This window comes from Myxocyprinus asiaticus, chromosome 8 (genome assembly GCF_019703515.2).
Source record: "Myxocyprinus asiaticus isolate MX2 ecotype Aquarium Trade chromosome 8, UBuf_Myxa_2, whole genome shotgun sequence".
Classification (NCBI taxonomy): Eukaryota; Metazoa; Chordata; class Actinopteri; order Cypriniformes; family Catostomidae; genus Myxocyprinus; species Myxocyprinus asiaticus.
In genome coordinates, this window is record NC_059351.1 from 45,258,820 (window position 1) to 45,271,813 (window position 12,994).

The 12,994-nt window shown below is 37.2% G+C and overlaps 1 protein-coding gene across 2 annotated transcripts in view; it reads right to left on the reverse strand.

The window, feature by feature from the left end:
- Window positions 1–12,730, reverse strand: part of LOC127445533 (pyridoxal kinase-like) — a 35,647-nt gene extending 22,917 nt beyond the window's left edge. For both annotated transcript variants that reach the window (XR_007898015.1, XM_051705692.1), the window contains exons 1-3: window positions 12,400–12,730; window positions 11,374–11,428; window positions 3,612–3,716 (exon numbers count right to left, since the gene is read on the reverse strand). Coding sequence is in view for 1 of the 2 variants with exons in the window: in XM_051705692.1 (XP_051561652.1) it covers window positions 3,612–3,716; window positions 11,374–11,428; window positions 12,400–12,480 (241 nt within the window). In the remaining variant the exon portion in view is untranslated. The remainder of the gene's footprint in view (window positions 1–3,611; window positions 3,717–11,373; window positions 11,429–12,399) is intronic.
- Window positions 12,731–12,994: the final 264 nt, after the last annotated feature.

Sequence of the window (12,994 nt, forward strand, 5' to 3'; positions counted from 1 at the left end):
GAATAACTGACATTGCAGCTTTGAAGAAATCTGCAGAGCTTTCTGCGATGTTCTGTGCCTGTAGATTGTGTGAGGAAGAGTCCAGAATTTAAGTCATAATTCACTGATCATCTTTTTCCCTATGCCGTTAGCTCTCAAATTTCATTCAGACTTGCTTACATTCAAATATGTTGCATTAAGTTGAGAAACACGCATGAACCATTGCCATGTGGCATTACTGATGTAAACCCTGACACATCTTGTTGGGCCAAATCTGAAAATATGCACAAGTCATATGGACTGCATTTATTCTGCTTTATGGCGCTTGACAGCTCCTGGTCACTGCTTTCATTGTATCAATTAAGCAGAGTGAACATACTTTAAAATATTTCCTTGTGTGTTCCAATGACCTAAACCCATTTTTTTCTTTTTAAAAAGTGAAAATTATACAGTATGAAGACAAAGGTCAGGAAGGACAGAGCTATGGTGCTGTGTCCAGAAGGCTACGTGAAATATCCGTCTACTAGGTTGCATTTATAAAACTTGGTCTTTGTCCCCCCCCGCCCCCCTTTAACCATTCTGTTGTTGACTTTCTTCCTCTCCTCTGAAGGTGATGAAAAAGGAGAATTCATGCACCAGAGATTTCATGCCTCCTAACACACTCAACAGAGCACAACATCTCTGTCTGCTGTGCTCGAGTCCTGAAACTCTAGGACCATGTGACCTCTATGTTCTCCCAGTGCTGATCAGGAGTGTCGTGAGAGAGCGAGAGATCTATTCACTGTCTCTCTGCTTCAACCCTGATAACACAAGACAAACCTACTAGACTCACAGGACAAAGAATCAATCAGTCTGGACCAATATGGCCTTTAAGCAGTGCGCGTACAGGGCCACACACTTCTGATGTTGCGCCAGTGCAGACTGACAAAAAATCTGTGCAGGGAGCAGGCACAAAGAAGTGAGGAAAATTTGTTTTTATATTTCTTGAATCAGAGCAAAATGAATGGGCAGCAATTCAACTTGAGTCCACGTCCATTGATTTTCAGCATGGAACTGAAGATGACTGACAACTTGCGTGGAAATACGCAGCACTGATTAATTTGCAAGATAAGGACCACATCCTAGAATTTCTCAGTATTTGTTATGTCCAAAAACAAGCCTAGTTATTGGTATTGCACTAATTGAATGATAGCATATTTTTGGATTTTGGCATTATTGTTTTTATGTAAATTTAATAGAGGTACAGTGGTGTGAAAAAGTGTTTGCCCCCTTCCTGATTTCTTATTTTTTTGCATGTTTGTCACACTTAAATGTTTCAGATCGTCAAACAAGTTTAAATATTAGTCAAAGATAACACAAGTAAACACAAAATGCAGTTTTTAAATGAAGGTTGTTATTATTAAGGGAAAACAAAATCCAAACCTACATGGCCCTGTGTGAAAAAGTGTTTGCCCCCTAAACCTAATAACTGGTTGGGCCACCCTTAGCAGCAACAACTGCAATCAAGCGTTTGCGATAACTTGCAATGAGTCTTTTACAGCGCTGTGGAGGAATTTTGGCCCACTCATCTTTGCAGAATTGTTGTAATTCAGCCACATTGGAGGGTTTTCGAGCATGAACTGCCTTTTTAAGGTCATGCCACAGCATCTCAATAGGATTCAGGTCAGGACTTTGACTAGGCCACTCCAAAGTCTTCATTTTGTTTTTCTTCAGCCATTCAGAGGTGGACTTGCTGGTGTGTTTTGGATCATTGTCCTGCTGCAGAACCCAAGTTCGCTTCAGCTTGAGGTCACGAACAGATGGCCGGACATTCTCCTTCAGGATTTTTTGGTAGACAGCAGAATTCATGGTTCCATTTATCACAGCAAGTCTTCCAGGTCCTGAAGCAGCAAAACAGCCCCAGACCATCACACTACCACCACCATATTTTACTGTTGGTATGATGTTCTTTTTCTGAAATGCGGTGTTACTTTTACGCCAGATGTAATGGGACACACACCTTCCAAAAAGTTCAACTTTTGTCTCGTCAGTCCACAGAGTATTTTCCCAAAAGTCTTGGGGATCATCAAGATGTTTTCTGGCAAAAATGAGACGAGCCTTAATGTTCTTTTTGCTCAGCAGTGGTTTTCATCTTGGAACTCTGCCATGCAGGCCATTTTTGCCCAGTCTCTTTCTTATGGTGGAGTCATGAACACTGACCTTAACTGAGGCAAGTGAGGCCTGCAGTTCTTTGGATGTTGTTGTGGGGTCTTTTGTGACCTCTTGGATGAGTCGTCGCTGCGCTCTTGGGGTAATTTTGGTCGGCCGGCCACTCCTGGGAAGGTTCACCACTGTTCCATGTTTTCGCCATTTGTGGATAATGGCTCTCACTGTGGTTCTCTGGAGTCCCAAAGCTTTAGAAATGGCTTTATAACCTTTTCCAGACTGAGAGATCTCAATTACTTTCTTTCTCATTTGTTCCTGAATTTCTTTGGATCTCGGCATGATGTCTAGCTTTTGAAGATATTTTGGTCTACTTCACTTTGTCAGGCAGGTCCTATTTAAGTGATTTCTTGATTGAGAACAGGTGTGGCAGTAATCAGGCCTGGGTGTGGCTAGAGAAATTGAACTCAGGTGTGATAAACCACAGTTATGTTTTAACAGGTGGGGCAAACACTTTTTCACACAGGGCCATGTAGGTTTGGATTTTGTTTTCCCTTAATAATAACAGCCTTCATTTAAAAACTGCATTTTGTGTTTACTTGTGTTATCTTTGACTAATATTTAAACTTGTTTGATGATCTGAAACATTTAAGTGTGACAAACATGCAAAAAAATAAGAAATCAGAAAGGGGGCAAACACTTTTTCACACCACTGTATATTTCTGGTTTTAACATGATTTGTACTTCAGTCCTTTGTTCTGTTGGAAAAGAAAAACTAGCTTTATACCATGTGACCCTCATTTGGTTTTTGACAACTGAAAATGTGTAACATTGAACAATTTACAAATGGAGCCACATTGAGAGCCCCATATCTCTGGGATTTAACCATACTGGGACTTAAATAAAGATACACACAGTAAAGTTTGTCCAGAACCAGAATCTAAAAGGATATTGAGATATCTTTAATACTTCTGGAGTTATAGTCACCCCCCATATAATGGAATAAGGAAGACAACTTCCTACCTATCTTTGTGTAAAAATAAAATAATGATGCTGCCACCATTCTAAGTTTTTTTTTTTTTTTTTTTTACCTGTAGTTTTGCTCCAAATAAAGGGCAAAAATTCAATTTGGACCCCCATCTAGAAAATAATATATAACTTATAATAATGGATAAAATAACATTGATTCGTGGCATTTAATATCTTGGCTTTCGTCATCATTTATGTATGTCTTTAACCAGTAAAATTTTTTTTTTTTTAAATTGAGCCAAGGAGTTGACATGGAATGATCCCAAAAAGAGAAATTCACTGTTCTGCATTAGATGCATATTCAAAGTAGTTATATAATGCAATCAATTTGAATAGATTTTTATTTTTTGAATGAAGACACAATATAAGCTCAATGCATGACGCAAGTATGCAAATAATATCTACAGCAGTGTGTCAGAGTCAGACATATTTAAAAATGCTGCATTGGCGTTAGAACTCACCTGTTAGTACGTAGTCATAGTGGTTGACATTGTTCAGTTTGATCCCTTCGTAGAGGACGTGGAGTTCATCTGCAGTCAATTCCTGTCCTTTCCAGTGTGAGTACCCTAGATAATGACAGATCAAGGGTCAAACACACAGTCAGACTCAGCAACAACAGAATTCAAATCTAGTGGTCATGTACAGAGAGTGACCGCTGATAAGTCCTTTGTGATGATGGTGATCAATCATCACTAGCTATGAGTTGTAAGTATGCAGATCTCTTCTGGAGACCTCTGGCCATTGTCACACTTAAATACACACGCCTGCTTGTCTGTCTGCCCTCACATCTATGAGCTATGGACAGAAGCCCCACTGTTTCGTCAGAGGCCATTACATTTGCAGCGGGAGCTGTGATGTCACAATTCAGGTGAGTCACCAAGCTAGTTACAGAGTGTTTCTTGTTTCTAAGTAACAGGACAGAGGAAAGCCTGAGGGGCTAGATGAAAAAAGTATGCATCATTGTGGCATTGATGTGTGTGTTTGAGTGTTCTGGGGAGGAAGATGACTGCAAAGGGAAATCTTTGTGATAAGACCAGCATCTGTCGTCATCATTTTCTACTGCCGCAATTCTGCAATGCCTCTCTGCAGGACACACACACACACACACACACACACACACTCAAACCTCTAATCCAAATCATTTCTCCCACACAAATCATGCAGATACTCTATTTCACACCAAATCACGATCAGGGAAAGCACTAATAACTTGTATACGCACACAGACAAAACTCCTGCAACCATCTGTAAATGAATTGCCAAGGACAAACAAAGTCAAAGAGAGTGTTTGGAGATCACTGTAACAACATTAGCTTGCAGCCACATCAATAGGCAGAAAGTACATTTAGTTCCCACATTCATTACCAGGATGCTAATTAACAAAAAGTGCTAAAAAGAATAATGACTATGTACCATTCAGGGCTTAATGATAAGGACAGCCACCTAACCTAGGGACAGTGTGAGAGTTTTGGGCCACTTGTTGGAATGGTCACTTGCTCTATCGAGCCTGTGCTGCATCGTTACTAAAATCTTATGTTTGCTGATCATTGATTGTACATGTACTTTCAAGCCTTTCATGAACTTATGTTATTTATTGAACATTTATTGTTTCGAATTCTGCTGATTTAAACTTGTCACCAAGGTAACATTATCTTACTGTTACACATTGATGAGGTTTTGTTGAAATTGCGAGAGTGACTTATGATAGTCTTGGAATGGGTTAAAAATTAGAAACCAATAAGTAATGTTTAACTTCATCTGCCAAAGTTTTCCAGCAAAAGTGTGAATATCAATAAAGCTTTTATATTAAAGCTGTATAATTTACAGCTATTGTTGCAAATTAAAAACCTACAAACAGGACAAATAAAAGTAAAAAAAGTAAGATTTTTTGTTATTTTGGCCAGCTAAAAAAATTATCACTGTTGAGCCCTCCATTGATAACATCTTGCATGTTTTCATAAAAAACATACTTTTAGGGCTGAGAAATTTAAAGCATCAATTTCTGCAATTAATAGTTGACTGTTTGACAAGTAAAATAAATGCAGTATCAGTTTTTTCACTTTTTATTTTATTTTATTTTTTTTCACTTTTTCTCCCCAATTTGGAATGCCCAATTCCCAATGCGCTCTAAGTCCTCGTGGTGGCGTAGTGACTCACCTCAATCCAGGTGCAGCTTCTGAGACTGTCAATCTGCGCATCTTATCACGTGGCTTGTTGAGCGCGTTACCGCGGAGACATAGCGTGTGAGGAGGCTTCACGCCATCCACCGCGGCATCCATGCACAACTCACCACGCGCCCCACCGAGAGTGAACCACATTATAGCGACCACGAGGAGGTTACCCCATGTGACTCTAACCTCCCTAGCAACTGGGCCACTTTGGTTGCTTAGGAGACCTGGCTGGAGTCATTTTCACTTCTTGAAACTTCACTGTTTTTCCCACTTCCTGTGGCTAAAATTGGCATATATAAATTTCCAGGAGGTACACGCTCGACTCAACTGCACATCTTAGCACAAAACTGATTGTGTGGAGCAATGCATGCTTATTCTTAATCCGCGACACATGTCCCAGACATAATAAACACGGGAGCGAATTTATTGTACAGAGAATGGAGACTTCACCCACAAGTGGTGAGCCAGGTGAGGGAGAGATAAGGGCAAGCTGCCGTATCTATTACCATTGGCCAAAAACGCTCACTCACTGTCATCTGAACCATTGACAAAAGCGAAACCACGTGATAGAGACCCAGAGTGTGCGAGAAAGAGACTAAAAGGATGTGGCAGCCAGAGAAAATAATAGCTTTGAGATTTTAAACTTCAGCAAATTAAACTTCAGCATTCAATTTGTTTTATATATGTATGTATAATGTCTAATAATGCCTTGGCAATGTACACTTAAGTTTTATCTTGCCAATAAAGCTTGATATGAATTTTATGTGCCCTATCCTATTAGTTAGTGATCCTATTATTTAAAAAGTCCACAGTAAAATGGCAGAAGATTTTGCCCAACTTTTAATTAAAGCGTGACAAATGGTTTTATGGCATGTACTCTATCTACTTGTATTAAAGATTTATGCCAGTAAAAATGTCTAATTACATATTTAAATAATTAAAATAAATTATGACTAACTATATCTTGCAAGTCCTTTGAGAAAAAGTATTAAGTAAATATACTTATGGATGATGTTTGTTGTAATCTACCTTGACTAATCACGATTAATTAACATTTGTAATCAATTCACAGCCCTAATATATATATATATATGTGTGTGTGTGTGCGTGTGTGTGTGTTTAAAGTACAAAAACGATTACCAAATTAATATACCATTGTATTAACATGGTGCTCAAAGGTAATAAATAGTACATGTCCAAAAAACATAGTTATACCATTGAACTTTTTTGTGTGTTTTCATGTAGGCTGTGTTTTGAATCTCTTTGGTGGTAAAATGTACAGAATAACTGATGCAGACTCAGTCTTTGTCTTTTTAAAAGAGATCTTTTATGTCTTCTTGAATAAGAGATTTCTGCTCTTGTAAACAAAAAAGTGTTCGTCAACACACAATAAGGCATGGTTTATCAGGGCTGTCTATTTAACACGTTAATTTAGTGCAATTAATGATATAAAAAAATAATGCATTAAGAAAATGAACCAAATCAATCATGTCCCCGTACCACTAAAAAGGAATATTTCTACCATCTGAAAAATTCAAGCGTGAAGCACTACCTGTTTTCAGCAGGGGGCAGTAAGCGAAACCAGTGGCGTAGCCCCACCCAAAACATCAGCTTGCACACCCAAATTCAATTAGTTTTTTGATGCTTAACAAAAGGGGTGTAAAATGCACAGATATGATGCTGAAACTTAAATCGTTTGCAAAATTTGTTAATCGACTGTAATGACTTTATTACCCAGTGTGTTACAGAGGTTGTGTCAGATTACACGCGTTCTCGGATCAGGCGAGAAGCGCAAGACTAAGGAAACAAATGCGCATTTTAAATTATGTTTAAGCAACCGAGTTTGGCTGTCTTTGACATTATTAAAAGCTGTGTGCATCCATTTGAGCAAAATAAGTTAATTGTTGTTCTTTTTTGTTCCACAAATACAATATACTGTATTGTGCATATTATGGAATATATGGAGAATACACTTGGAATGGTAGGCTACTGTAACGCACCTTTACTCGTGATCATTATTTGTTCATAATGTGTTATAGGCGTACGCCATTAAATTGTTGTTGATGTAAATTTTGTGATCCTGTTTAATTTTTAAATCAACAATATAGGCGACAGATTTCATTTATATTTAAATTTTTGGTTCCATAAATGTTCCCGTTAGATAATATGTAAACCTATTATGCATATAGAACGGTCTACAGTACATATAGTCTGTACTCTGTTTGTTAGTTTGCATCAAGTCAGACATGATGTTATTCCTTATTCATGTTGGCTCAATAATTAATGTAACATTAGTTGCCTAATATTTTTCTGTTTAAATTTGCAGTCACACACACACACACACACACACACACACACACACACAAAAACCTCCATGTACTCCCTTAATGTTAATGTTCAGTAAAGATAAAGTCTTCTTACTACTGTGCATTCTTCTGTTCAACACAGTTCATTGTGCATTTATTTCATAAGCAAAATGACATTTTTGAGCCAGTGAATGTAAAACCTGGTGTATTTTAGTCTGTTTTTCTGTATAGTGCAAGTTGTCCCTCCATTTACATTTTTGTCTTCAGCATATTTTGGAAAATAATATTGAATCATTTGAAAAAATACATAATTCGATTTTATGATATATACTGTATAAAGCCTAATATTTTTGATATATTAACAGGCGAACCAACTCAACTGATAAAAGTGTCACGAATTTGCACAGTAAAGTCATTATAAAAAAAGAGCTAAAAATAAATCAATGTAATGGTTGTTCACTTTATTGTATATTTTCTTAATCTACTATTTGGCAAACCAATTAAAATATCTTTTTAAATTGCTAACGCTTCTCACAATGCATGGCTTGAACTGTAGCAAAATGAATGCATACTACCAAACTAGGTGATCTACCCTTCATTAGTACAAATATCAAATGTCACGAGTGTTTTAAAACTTATAAATCTCCTCAACTCTGACAGTCTGGTGGAAAATTCTAGAAATTACACACTCAAAGATACAACCTTGCATATATACACCACTCTGGCACAATCCTGACTTTGAGTCCAATAAATTACCTCTTCATTTTAGCAAGTGGGAACAAAGTGGATTAACACACCTCCACCATCTCTTCCATGATAACAAATGTATTTCTTTTAAAGCTCTATCATCCAAATTTGGAATCCCAAACGGAAATTTTATTCTACATTTACAAATAAAAAAACACTATCAAAAACAAAATAAATATCACCCACAACACGCTTCAATCATCTAAATTTGTCATACCAATAATGACTTTTTCAGACTCTAAACAAATATTATCCAAATTATATAGACTGATTCTCAGTACAGATTACTCAATTTCTTTACCTACTCATAAATGGGAGTTAAACTTGTCTTTCTCCTGACCCAAACTTCTGGAGACTGTTTTGTAAAATTATGTTCTCAATTATTAAAAATACAAATTCACTTTACTGTGCTTCAGTTCTTGTACACCAAGTTTTCTCTTGGCACACCCAAAGCATTGTTTCTGGCTACTACGCCACTGAGCGAAACTCCATCTGTAAGCAATGCGCAGCTGCACAGAGAACAAACCACACTCAGGCTTCTTGACCATACAAAATTGGGAGGCGTTCTTGCGTTCAAACACAGCTGGACGGTGCAAAATTCTGAATGCAGAAATCTCAAGACGTGCTTTTCTAAGTTTTGAACTACATTTAACTTGACACAGCGACCTCAAAACGTTCATTGATGCTTCCTTAGAAAAGCCCATATAAAAAAATCTATCTCTGACAGATTGACAAATTGAACTGTAAAATGGATTGCTGTGGACTGTAGGCCAATGATCTGCTTATGTTCAATAATATGCAAATAAATAATATATTGACTTCTAAATCCACTATAATCTAAAGCTATAATAATGTAATGCATTTTAACGATCTGAATAATTACATAATATACAATATATTATATTTGTTATTACTTAAATATAATATAAATTAAATCTAACTACTCAAATACAAGGGCCTTATCTATTCATGCACAACTCAAGTAAATGAGTAACACTTTACAATAAGGTTCCATTTGTTAACATTAATTAATGCATTAGGTATCATGAACAAACACTTAATATATTTTTACAGCATTTAATAATCTTTGTTAATGTAAGTTAATAAAAATCACATTGTTCATTGTTAGTTCATGTTAGTTCATAGTGTATTAACTAATGTTAACTAATACAACTTTTGCTTTTAAAAATGTATTAGTACATGTTGAAATTACTATTAACTAAGATTAATAAATGCTTAATCATTATTGTTTATTGTTAGTTCATGTTAACTAATGTTGTTAACTAATGTTAACAAATCGAACCTTATTGTAAAATGTTACCAGTAAATGCAATATGTAATAACGCTTTAATAAAGCATCTGTTAATGAAGTCCTCCTGTCTTCTACTTAAACTACTTAAAGGGTTCACCCAAAAATGAAACTTGTCTCATTAACTCACCCTCGTGCCATCCCAGTTGTGTATGACTTTCGTTCTTCTGCTGAACACAAACAAAATTTTTAAGAAGAATATCTCAGCTCCGTAGGTCCATATAATGCAAAAGTGAATGGTGACCAAAATTCAGAAAGTACATAAAGGCAGCATAAAAGTAATCCATATGACCCCAGTGCTTAAATCCATATCTTCAGAAGCAATATGATAAGTATGGATGAGTAACATATAAATCCACTTTCACTTTCTTCGTCTTTGACAGTTTGCATTCTTCATGCATATCGCCACCTACTGGGCAGGGAAGAGAATTTATAGTAAAAAAGGACTTAAAAATGTATCTGTTTCTCACCCACACATATCATATCGCTTATGGAGACATGAATTAAACCACTGGAGTTTTATGGATTACTTTTATAATGTCTTCATGTATTTTTGGGAGCTTCAACATTTTGGTACCCATTCACTTGCACTCTTAGGACCTACAGAGCTAAGATTTTCTATTAAAAATATTTGTTTGTGTGCAGCAGAAAAAAGAAAGTCATACACATCTGGGATGGCACAAGGGTGGATAAATGATAAGAGAACTTTCATTTTTGCGTAAAATATTTCTTTCAGGGACTAAAAACAAAATGTTTTTCATTTTGGTTCGTTCTGAGCAAAAACTGTATTTTTTCCCGCAGTCTCCTTTTCAAAAGGTTACAAAATAAAAGAACGGTTAATAACGTTCTTTTTAAAGTGACAGTACTCTGCGCAAATGGGTGGGTGAAATACCAATCATCGTGTTGCCAGATCTCGCAAGAGAATCAAGCGACCTGGAAAAATAAGCCCAAAATAACCCCCTCGCCTCACCAAAATAAGCAACAACAACAAAAAAAACATTTTCCTGTGTGGTGGATTTATCGGCATACAAATCATAACAAGCAGTTAATTAACAGTTAAGTATAATTTTATTTACTGATCTGCTTCGGAGTCAAAACCCGGCAGCATCACATCTGTATTAATGCATCATATCTAACAATAATTCAGTGAAGACTTGGAAACAACTGAGAAATGTTCTTTTTACCTCTAATAATGTTTTCCTTGTACCTGGGTTAGCTGTGCATGTATATGTAGTAATTATACATGGTTGTTAAAAAGGTCTTCATTCAGAGAATGAGACATCCACAATGGGCAAAAAAATATGTGATGCAGCAGTTTCCTTTAGGATCAAAGCACATGTTTCGTTTTTTTGGGAAACATTAAGTGGTGTAGTTCCAAAAATGTACTGTGATTTTTGGCCCTTTGTTAAAGGCCCTTTGGCCTTTAGTTTCATGAAAAATTATCTGAACAAAATTAACCAGTTATAACCGGTTACCAGCATTTAAAAATAACGTTTTCACTCTGGAACAATTGAAAATCACTTTGTTCCGGTTTTCGTTTATGTTCTGCAAAAAAATTTGTTCGTTTTCGGTTTTCGTTCCTTGAACCGTTTTAGTTCCTGATTCCTTTTGACCTTGTATATGGCTGGCAACAGATGTCTTTCTGAAATCTGTCAGTAGAAAGTTAATTTAGTCAGTACAGCCTACCTACCTGTGTGGTTGGAGAACTGAACAGAGTTGATCGAGTCCACTTCAAACCCCATAACCTGACAAAGAAACACATTCCTTTTTTGAAAGCAGTTCATTCAGAAAGTAACACATGCATAGAAGCTTTTGAATCAGAAATGCAACAACCACTGTGGTCTGTGGCATAAACAATGACATAGTTTACATCATGTAATCTAATTCTAAATCATTCTCCCAGTGAATCACGCTGACTCAAAATTTACACACCGAATGTTCTATTTAGAACATGAACTGTTGCAAGATTAAAATCACGCACGAGCGCGCGTTTTTGGAGAGGCTGGGAGAGCCGTTAAAAAAGAAAAAAGAAAAAATGTGTCACGATTTTGCTGGAATTGAGTCCCCCAGCTGTGACGTCAGTCTCGGAACCGTAAGAAGACAGCTCGAGCATGCAAAAGGGCTCGCAATGCTCCTGCAGACAGCATGACAGCTGGAGCCATTCAGAAGCGAATGAGCCTGATTTAATAGTTTGGACACTGCGCGATCCCTCATGCCAAATGATCTTTACAGAAATCGAGATTCAACGATATCCGAATCATTTCAGGAGATGATTAACGGCATTGTCACTCCCGGTAATAATGGTCTCACCGCAAACGGTTGTGCCAATTCAACCTGCTGCCGGCCACTGGTGTTATGATAATACACGCTTTATTTCCAAACGAGAGTAAGTTTTTTATATAGATATCAATTAGTAAATTTCCTATATGTTGAAGCATTGAACTGAGTCTCGTGCATCATTGCAACAAGCATACAGTGGCCAATTCTATTGTAAAGTTCCTTTAATCATCTATATTCAGGTTAAGAATACTGCATAAGTATCTACAAACAAACTGCACGTAAATTGCATGCATGTCACAAGCCATCAAACCAGAGGATTTTGACCATGTGACCTTTCTTTTATCCAACAGCATGCTGTAATGCTACCTTTAACATAATTAAATGAGTGCACTATCCGTGCCCGCGGTCTCGAGCCTCCAATAAACGATGCTCTCACCTGTAACGGGAAGGATGCCGATTTATTCCCCACGTATCCTCTCACGACATGACTCTGAATAGACAGCACTCGGCACTCCATGTCGCGCGCAGTTAAAGTTGTTTTAAACGCTCCAGAATGTCACGCGATCGAGGAGCTCGAGGGCAGTGCGAGGAGCGGCGACGAACCTGAGCTATTCGTTTCCTCTTTCCTCTTTTTATTTTTTATTTTATTTTTTATACAAATTGGGATCCGTGAAGGCAAGTTCAGTTGCCAGAAATGAAGGACATTCACACTGGAGACTCTCATTGGCGAGCGCAACTACTCCGGCATCCTGAGGGGGCACCTAAAATTCACTGACATCACGACGGTCGTGCAGCGCGCGCTTGTTTTGTTTTTTTGGAAGCGAAGGCTATATTTATCCTGCATTTCAGGTAGTAAAGAGGGACCGGTTAAAAAGCGCTGATTTCAACAGGAATCCTGCACATAAACCAAAGCAAAACCCTAGAAAATCTGGGGTTCTGTCTCTTGGGCAAATTATGAGCACTGGATATTTTGTGTTTGGATTGCAGAAAATGTATTTATTAATGTTCTTTCGGGTATTTTTCCACGAACA